This window comes from Rhagoletis zephyria, unplaced genomic scaffold (genome assembly GCF_001687245.7).
Source record: "Rhagoletis zephyria isolate East Lansing unplaced genomic scaffold, Rhagoletis_zephyria_1.1 Rzeph_scaffold_02600, whole genome shotgun sequence".
NCBI classification, from domain to species: domain Eukaryota; kingdom Metazoa; phylum Arthropoda; class Insecta; order Diptera; family Tephritidae; genus Rhagoletis; species Rhagoletis zephyria.
This window is the reverse complement of record NW_016159684.1, coordinates 21,660-31,068: the sequence shown is the minus strand read 5'-3', so window position 1 is coordinate 31,068 and position 9,409 is coordinate 21,660. Positions and strand designations below refer to the sequence as shown.

Below are 9,409 nucleotides of genomic sequence, written 5' to 3'. Positions count from 1 at the left end.
AAGCTGCAATCACAACAGACGGCCAATTTAGTCGCCACTCGACTCACACACGTGCTCTTTGAGAGCACTCTTCAACAATCCGACAAAAGCGAGCAGTGGAACCAAATTTCCCGAACATTAAGTACCGCCGCCGAAGATTTCAGCGAGCCCGAAAGAAAAACTGGTACGATGAGGAATGTCAAGAAGCCGCAGAGAAAAAAGAGGCCGCCTATAGGGCCACGCTGCGACCGGGCGCAACGCGAGCCATGTGGGACCGTTATAGGGAACTGAAGAAGGAAGCGAGACGTATTTGCAGCAATAAGACGAGAGAGGCCGAAATACGTGAGTGCAAAGAAGAAGGTTTTGAATAAAGGAAAGCACTAAATTTAGTGCGAAAAGCACCAAGTTGGTAACAGTGGTCAGAAACAATCAGCGCGAATCGGAATATATTTATAATAAAAGCCTATAATGAAGGAGAAAATACATTGTAAATAAAATAATAACAAGTTATGGTTCTGATAATTTNATTTAGTGCGAAAAGCACCAAGTTGGTAACAGTGGTCAGAAACAATCAGCTCGAATCGGAATATATTTATAATAAAAGCCTATAATGAAGGAGAAAATACATTGTAAATAAAATAATAACAAGTTATGGTTCTGATAATTCGGGCCCGGGGGATTCACCCCTTTTCCCCCTCCCTCTCGTCGGACCTGTTGTTCCCAATATGAAATTATGTATGTACATGCACATATATATAAATAAAACCCACTTACTTTTGCTACACCACCACCGCAACCGCTTCTAAACAATTCATAGGGTTCAATACTCTATCCAAATGGAATAAAAACAGGCGATTTTTTAGTAATATGAAGTTATGTATGTATACGGCGACCATTCGTGCCGATTTTGGCGGGACAGTACCGATTTTGAGAAAATTGTCCCGCTGACTATTTTTTAAAAGTAGGTACGTATAAGTGTCCTGATTTTTCATATTTGTACCGATTAAATCCCGATTTTCAGTGATTTATTTATTAATTTAACAAGAGTCCTCCGGTACTCTGGACCAAAAACAATTGTTCGTACAAACGTGGCAGAATTTTCGTTATCACAAAGAACATAGAATATAGGGGAGCCACAAACATAGCCCAGCATCCTTATTTTCTATGATCTTTGGTTATTTTTATTCTGTCAAACTGGTACTCTCGCTATATTGCAGTAATCATTCTAGCCAAATTTTTCTTAAGCTTTTAATAATTGTTTGTAAAGTTTTATTTTAATGAAACGACTAACTTGAATTCAGTGAAATTTTAAAAAATGTTACAAAATTTTAATAGTTGTTTTTAAAGTTTTTTTTTAAATGAAACGACTAACTTGAATTCAGTGAAATTTTGAAAAATGTTACAAATTCCTTCAAAAAATTCATGGATATGAAAAATATAAGCTGTAGATACAGTGGCAAAAATATATGTAAATAGGGAAGAGACATTTTAGCATTATTTGTAGTGTACCTCGCTATATAACAAAAACATGTAAATCAAACTATGTATAAAAATTAGAAAAATTCTGAGTATGCAGTTTTGTAGCCCATTCCATTTTATTATGGAGCGTTAATTTTAACTAGCTAGTACCGTTGATTTTTGGAGTTTTTTTGTGGAAGATGTTGCTCATTTTCTGCATACGAAAAAAATTTCGAACATACTTTGTACGTAAGAAAATGCGAACAAAAAATTGCCAAAAAGTTCGAACTTGCCCTTTTTAATCCTAAAATTTAATGGGCTAAAATCTGATTAAAAAGTTAAATTTTGATCAGTATTTGTTAAAATTCGTAAGATTTTTGTAAATGTTCTACAAAGTTTGACATTTTGATATACAAGTTTTTTTTAGATATAAAAGAATAATAAACATTTTGTAAACAAAGAAAAGTAGCCAAAACTTATCAAGATGACTTCCCTATTTACATTCTCGCCTCCGTATATGTCTATTGTGTGAATATACTTTTTCCATAATTTTTCTCTTTGTTTGGTCTAAAATTAAACTGTATTAAAAAATGTATTTTTATTCTAAAAAACAAAATTGTATGTTCGGATTCGATGCGCTAAAAATTTCCAGATTTTGGTCCACAAAAATTTGGTCATGCGTAACCCACCACTTACTTTTGCTGCAACATAAAAAATCAAATTTTAAAAACCCATATCAAAATTTGTACATAATGTACAAAAATACTTACTGGTTAAAACGGAGAAAACCTTACTTCGTCGAAAGGTTCTTCCAGAAAGAGCTGGGCGAGTACCTCCTGGTGCTATTAAGTATCTAAATCAATGCCTGCCAAACACTTTCCTGGGAAACGAACTATATATATTAGACTTTTTACATGCACACAATCGGCTCTTACACGTATACAATCCGAGCGTCAACAGAAAGTAGAAAAGCAACAAATTTTATTTGGTTGCATGCAAACTCGATATATCGAAAATATCGATGTTTTGCTTCGATGCATCGAAAATTTTCCACGCGATGTATAAATAGTCGATGTATGCATGTATGCATCGATGTTTTTTGAAAACTGACATCTCTAGTACATGAACCCTCGTTCGACTTTGACCACAAAATTGAAACGGCTCCAAAAAGTTCCGTTAGAAACATAATTAGCTCAGTTGCAGGAATTTATTTAAAATTTTGTAGAATTTTGCTAATAACATATTAGGTTCATTCCTTATCTTTTTGGACTAAAATCTGAAAAGTGTCAAAATGCCAGAGCGTAAGCAAAATGCGCTCACTAAAAGAGAATAACAGGAAAAGTATAGGAACGCAAAAACCCAAATTTTTAGTCCAAAGAATGGCAACAACAAAACTAACGTCAAATAAGAACAGAAATGTATGTACAAAACACATTCACACAAGCACAAGCACAATAAACACTTGCTATATCAATTATTTTTTGCCTCCTTCCAATTTCAATTCATTTCTTTTACTTTTTAGATTATTCTCACTTTTTGCGTATTCTTTAATTTCCGTTAATTTAAATTCAGTTGAGTTTGACACTTTTCAGGATTTTGCCAGAAAAAATTCTTCTGACTAAATCTGACTACTTCGGACTGATGAGAGTCACTCTCACTGACTGTTGCTCTCTCATTGTTGCAGTCATTTCCGAGTTAAGGAACGCTTTCTGGACTAAATCTGACTATTTCGGACTTTTTCTGACTATTTCTGGGAGATAAGGAACGCTCCTAATTTGTTGTGAAACATTATCTGAAAAATCCTATGCAAATCGATGCATCGATGTATGCCCTTCGATGCATCGGAAAATATCGATGTACATTTCGATGCATCGAATCAAAGAAAAACATCGATGTATTTTTGCCACTGACATCCCTAATGCAAACGTTACTTAGGGTTTACACCGGACAATAATGTCAAAATGATGTGTTTGTTGTAAACAAGGCGAATTCATATTACAACAAACACATCATTTTGACATTATTGCCATGACAGTATTGTCCGGTGTAAACCCTAAGTTAGACGAAGCAGGTTAGGGATGCAAGTCAAAAAAATACATCGAAGTTTTTTCCATTTGATGCATCGAAATATAGCATCGATTCATATCGATGTTCGTATAAAAACATCGAATGAAAATATCACCAGTTTCGATAAATGTTGAAGTATTAACTCACAGTGAAATGTATTTATTGATTTAAATAGTTACAAATCCTAGTTTTTTTGGTCTTTTGATAAGCTTTCGAAACAAGTTTTCGGAAGGTACTGAAATGGCGACCATAAGCATAGTAAAATAATATAAAGTGTGCCAGCCAACAATTCTATTTCGGTACCACTTATTTGGTAATTTAGGCTGTGTGCGAGTACGTCTAAATTGCTACCTAAATAGAGAAAAATCCTAAATCACTGGAAAGTGTCGGTAACGCAGTGAATAGGAACAATTTAGATTTTCTGCGAGCAACCTAAATTGAACAGTCAAATATATCTTAGCGAGCGATTAAGTGAACAACGATTTTTTGATGTTTTAAATAATTTTTATCATTGCTAGGGCACAAAAAAGAAAATATTCAGAAAGATGTAAGTATAAATTTATTTGATTTTTGCATTCAGATAAGTATATGTGTAATTCGATGGATGGAGCATTCTCCGTTTCTGTTGCAAATTTATTATATTGTTAAATAGTCCCAAAGCTACCACAAAATTATTCATTTTATAGATATATTTATTAAAAGCAAACAAATTCAAATTCCAAAACAAACAATTTAGGTTGTCAAACGAACTCGCACGATTTTAGCAGCTGTTTTCCTAAATTGTAGCAGTGCTGGAAATTTCCAGTGGAATATTAGTGTAGGTACTAAAATTTAGGTCAACTCGCACACAGCCTTATTATCATAATTTTTTCTTTCATTTGTCTTTTCTGTTAACCCTTTTAAGTGAGAACTTATGAAGTTTGTTTGATATGAGAAAAAAATCAATAAAAAAACATCTCAAGAAGTTCTTTCCGCTTGTGCAAAAGCACACATAACGTTGCAGTACTGATGTTTTCAGCAGTGTTGCCGTTTTAGCCCTTTGGTGGCTAAATTTGGCTACCAAATTCTTTTTTTGGCCACAAAAATTTGAAATTGCCCCTAGCCCTTTTTTTAGCCCTTTTCGAAATTTATTCATCATTGACATTCAAATTTTGTTTATGATTTTCATGAATTTAACTCTTCGCTCATAAAGCGAACGCCTTTCCTTTAAGGCAAGTAAACATATGTCTATGTATGTTCCTTACGTTTCTGGGCCGTTATCTTATCCGTTAACGATTTAACTATACTTTAAAATAGGTAAGTTGGTGGCCCTTAATATGAATTATGTGTTACACAAAAAGTTTTTTTGTTGAATAAAATATTAATTCTTTTCAGAGTTCATTGTTTTTCTATACCAGTAATTATAGAAAATGTTTGCGTGTATACTTACATATTTATACTAGCAGTACCCCGGTGTGCTTCTCTACACCAAATATTGAAAAACGAATGAAAAGTCCTGGAATTTTTCTATATGAAAATTTATCATTTGTTTTACACATTTTGATATACAACACTTTTTGTTTTTCCATCTTGGGTTAGTTCCTACTCTTTAGATTCATATCCATCTTTTCTTTATGTTGATTGAATTTGTGATTTTTTTATTTTTATTTATAAAAAAATGTGATGAACTAGTTTTAAGTTTAATATTTTTTTAACGGCTGAATTTAATTTGTGATTTTTCATTTTAATATATAAAAGCATGTGATGAATTAATTTTAAGTTTAATATTTGATGAAGGTACTGAATTCAACTTGTGATTTTTATTAAGTTTAAGAGCATAGAAACAATTAGGTTTAATTTAACATGTATATAATAAAGAATTCTGAAGTATAAAATGAAATAAAAAGAACAAAAGTAAGGTAAATGATTTTGAATTTATTCAATAAACCGAACTGCAATTAATTTTACAACAAAGCATCAGCTATTTGCCTTCTGCGGCGCTCTCCTGATGTATTATTGGCATCTTCACTGATTGGCTCTGATGATACAACGGTGTCAATAAAAATTTCAGCTTCCTCTGGATCACTGATTCTAAATTTCTTACAAATATTGTGGAAAGCGCAACAAATATTTATAATGGATGTTGCTTTAGCAGGATCGTAGCGCATTTTTCGATCACTCAGGAGACATCGAAAGCGACATTTCAAAACTCCGATCGTACGTTCAACGACGTTTCTAGCTTTCGCGTGCTTCTTATTAAAAATTGACTCCCTAGTTCTAGAGTCTGCATGGCGGAAGGGTGTTAGTAAATAAGGACTAAGTGGGTATCCGGAATCACCTATAAATAAGTAGTTTTTGTTTTAAAATAGTATTTACATTAATTTTGTGCCGATGTAACAAATTTAAAGTACCTAAATAAATAGAGTTATGATCGCCACTTTGATGCATATTCTCCAAATAAGTCTTTAATGAACTATTGTTCCACACGAACGAATCATGTGTAGAACCAGCATATCTAGCATCCACAAACCGGATATTCATGTCATGATCGCAAGCCTTTAATATACAATTTGTTTATCAGTGTTGCTGTATTCATTTCTTAAAAACTTACAATCATAGCATTTATACTAAAAAAGCCTTTTCTATTTAGATAGAGGTGTCTATTTGCGGTGGGGGCATAAATCGCAATATGTGTTCCGTCAACACAGCCAATTACGTTGGGTATTCCTGATCTGGAGAAAAATTTGCTCCTTGCCTGTTGCTTCTCTTCTTCTGTCACTTCTGTGATTATCGAAGCACTGCAAATTTCTCTTTCTAAAATGGGCAATACCTCCTTTAAAATGAGCGAAACTGTAGGTTGCGCAAGACCCAATTGAAATTCATTTCCTACAGCTTGCTGATAACTGTCATGCGCAAAAAATCTCAGTGCGCAACACAATTTTAGCATTGGCGTTACAGACGAGGACAGGCGGCAATTAAATTTGTCCTTGATTTTGTCCAGCACATACATAAAAGCGTCCTTGCTTAGCCGAAAATTCGCTGTAAATCTATAAATACATATTCATATATGCATAAATTTTTCATGTTTCATTGAATAACCTATCTGCACTGGATACTTACACTGTGGACGGCAGCTCCATAGGATTAGAGTAATCTCTAATAAAACGCCGCTGACGAAGAAGGTTAGCTCGCGGTTCAACATTATAACTATCCTCAAAATATAAATCTACGTTATAAAACATTTTGCTTTTCAAATTTTAGTTTGTAATAAAAAATAATTCGAAGTATAAATGACAGAAACGTGAAATGAGGATGAACTCATTTAATTTGTTTGAATGGCAACGACGCATGTCCGGCGAAAAAGTTCATTCGCCATTCACAATGCAAATTTTAGGTGTGTTCGCCAAATTTATTCGATTCGCAAGTGACCATACCAGCCTAACATATGTGTAAGCGCCAATCTATTATTATTATTAATTTACCGAACTTTTTCGTGCTTTGTTGGAAATTCACTGCACGCATATGCACGCACGAGCTCGAAGTCAAATTTTCCGGCCCGTATCCGTGGAAAGCCCGGCCCGTGCCCATCTCTACTACATACAATCTTTTTCTAACAGACGAAAGCTCTTTTTTTATTTTAAAAATTTAAAATAAAATAAGAAAAAAAATGTTTACAACTACAAAAAAATGCTGTAGTTAACCTTTAAAATTTCGAAAAGTGTAGGGCTAACTTGACATATGTACGTCGAAACTAAACTGTTATGCCATACTTTACTGAAGCATTCTGATGCGATGCTAAGATTACTTTTAAGCGAGATATTTGGTTTAAATTTAATGTGCAGGGTTTTCGGTGGGATGTGTTCCAGTTTTTAACCGACTTCCAAAAAAGGAGGAGGTTATCAGTTCGTCGGAATATTTTTTTTTTTTTTTTATGTATGTTACCGCATAACGTTGGACCACGTCAACCGATTTCGATAATTCAGAGGTGGTCCCATACTAATTTGGTTTAGATCCGATCATTGAATCATGAAATATATAGATATATATGGCCCAAATTGCCGAAAACGAAACCAAGGGGAAAACATTTTTTTCTCAGGTTTCGCAGATTTTGGATTATATCTGGGTCATACATATTCTACGGTATCGGATAACATCAATATTAACACGAATCTCCTTCTCTCAAACAGTAAAATTCACTTAGTCTTGAGACACCTTTAAATAAACGAAAATTAAAAAAGCACAACATAAAACTAACGGGTAGTTTATATTTAAGGTCCACCACTTTTTTGCATTATACTTGCCTCTCTTCGCTTGCCTTGTATTATTTTGAACTTAATAAAAAAAAGTTTTCGACAAAAAAATCAGCGATTAGCTTTCTATATGAAAATCAAGTCGGCAGTATTTTGTAATGTAATGTAACAGACCAAAATATTAAAAAGTTTTTTGGCGTGGAATCCACCAAACTAAAAAAAGGGAAAGTATAGTTTTCTTCGAGCATTTTCGGCCTTATTTCACAGTAAAATAAAATAGTTCCATATACTCTTCATTACCAATATGTTTTCGGTGGAAAGCTATTTGTAACGTAACAGTCTTTTGAACTAATTTAATTTTTAGGTAACCTTTTTTTTATAATTAGTTAAAGATATGGCTCATTTTACAAGCAACATTGGAAGCTATTCAACGTGTTATTGTCCCATAGTTAAAACTGTTATTTTTTCTAACTTATATAAACTGAGAATATAAGAATTACATAGAAAAATAAAAAACTCGAGAATTATATTATTTCAAAAAGGAACGAACTCAAAAGAAGCGAAATAAGAAGCTGAAAGAAGAAGATTTTCCGATTAAATAATAAGAAATCTATTGGAATTGTTTCGGCTATTTTTCTAGTACTACTATTATTCTACCAAATGCCGAGTCCTCGAATCTAACATTTGAAGGGTAAGAATAGTACTAAATAGCATAGAGCAAACAAAATAAGCCATTAAAGCCGTTTTTCGTGAAATTAAACGCAAAAAACTCAACAACTTGGCGCAATTCTAAGATAGAGTTGGAGTTCTACGCAGAAAATTACTTCGGAAACGACCTACGGCTGCACAGCACTAGAAAGTTTGCAATCTGTATTCATAATTATCATGTTCTTAATTTCCTTGAATTACTTGTCATATCGCAAAACTACTGAATTCATGCTACTTATTGCATAGAACACACTAAGAGTAATTTTTTTATTATTTTTTTTTATTTATTGAATCTGCCCTGCCTAAGAGCCTAACAATAAGTTTTCGAATCTTAATCTATTCACTTTATTTACATCCCCTAGTTGGGATGAGTATTTTCTTAACTGGCCCTAAGAAAAGATTACGAATGGGCTGGTAAGTCATTCCTACGTAGTCTTGAGGTCCTGTTGACACGCAATAAAGATCTTGCTACATGATTTGGGTGCGCTAAAAGCTTCGATACATATTTCGTCTTCCGTTGTTCTATTTCGGTTCATACTTCTGGTATTCTTAAGTCGCGGTGAATGTTCTCATTTCGCATATACCAAGGTGCTCCGGTGATTGTTCGAAGGATTTTAGATTGCGCACGACGAAGGATTTCGATGTTGCTGCTGCTCGCGTTTCCCCATAACTCACATCCATAGGTCCATATCGGTTTTAAAACTGTATTGTAAATAAGCACTTTATACTCCAGACTCAGGGGTGAGCGAGAGTTAATAAGCCAGTGGAGAGAATTAGCCTTCAGCTTGAGATGAGTCCTTTTAGCCACTATGTGGTTTCGCCAAGTAAGTCGCCTGTCCAGGTGGACCCCTAGGTAAGTGACATGATTGCTTTGTGGTATTTGTACGTTGTTTAAAGTCAAGGGCGGACAGTTACTCTTATTCAGTGTAAATGTAACTTGCTTACATTTTTGCTCGTTAACCTTTATT

The 9,409-nt window shown here is 33.8% G+C and overlaps 1 protein-coding gene across 1 annotated transcript; it reads right to left on the bottom strand.

Moving 5' to 3' along the window:
- Positions 1–5,234: 5,234 nt before the first annotated feature.
- Positions 5,235–7,421, bottom strand: LOC108367239 (putative nuclease HARBI1). The gene is made up of 4 exons (XM_017621835.1): positions 6,604–7,421; positions 6,095–6,530; positions 5,895–6,039; positions 5,235–5,821 (listed from the first exon to the last, which is right to left on the bottom strand). The coding sequence occupies exons 1-4, from the start codon at positions 6,723–6,725 to the stop codon at positions 5,448–5,450; spliced, it is 1,077 nt and encodes a 358-aa protein (XP_017477324.1). The 5' UTR covers positions 6,726–7,421; the 3' UTR covers positions 5,235–5,447.
- Positions 7,422–9,409: the final 1,988 nt, after the last annotated feature.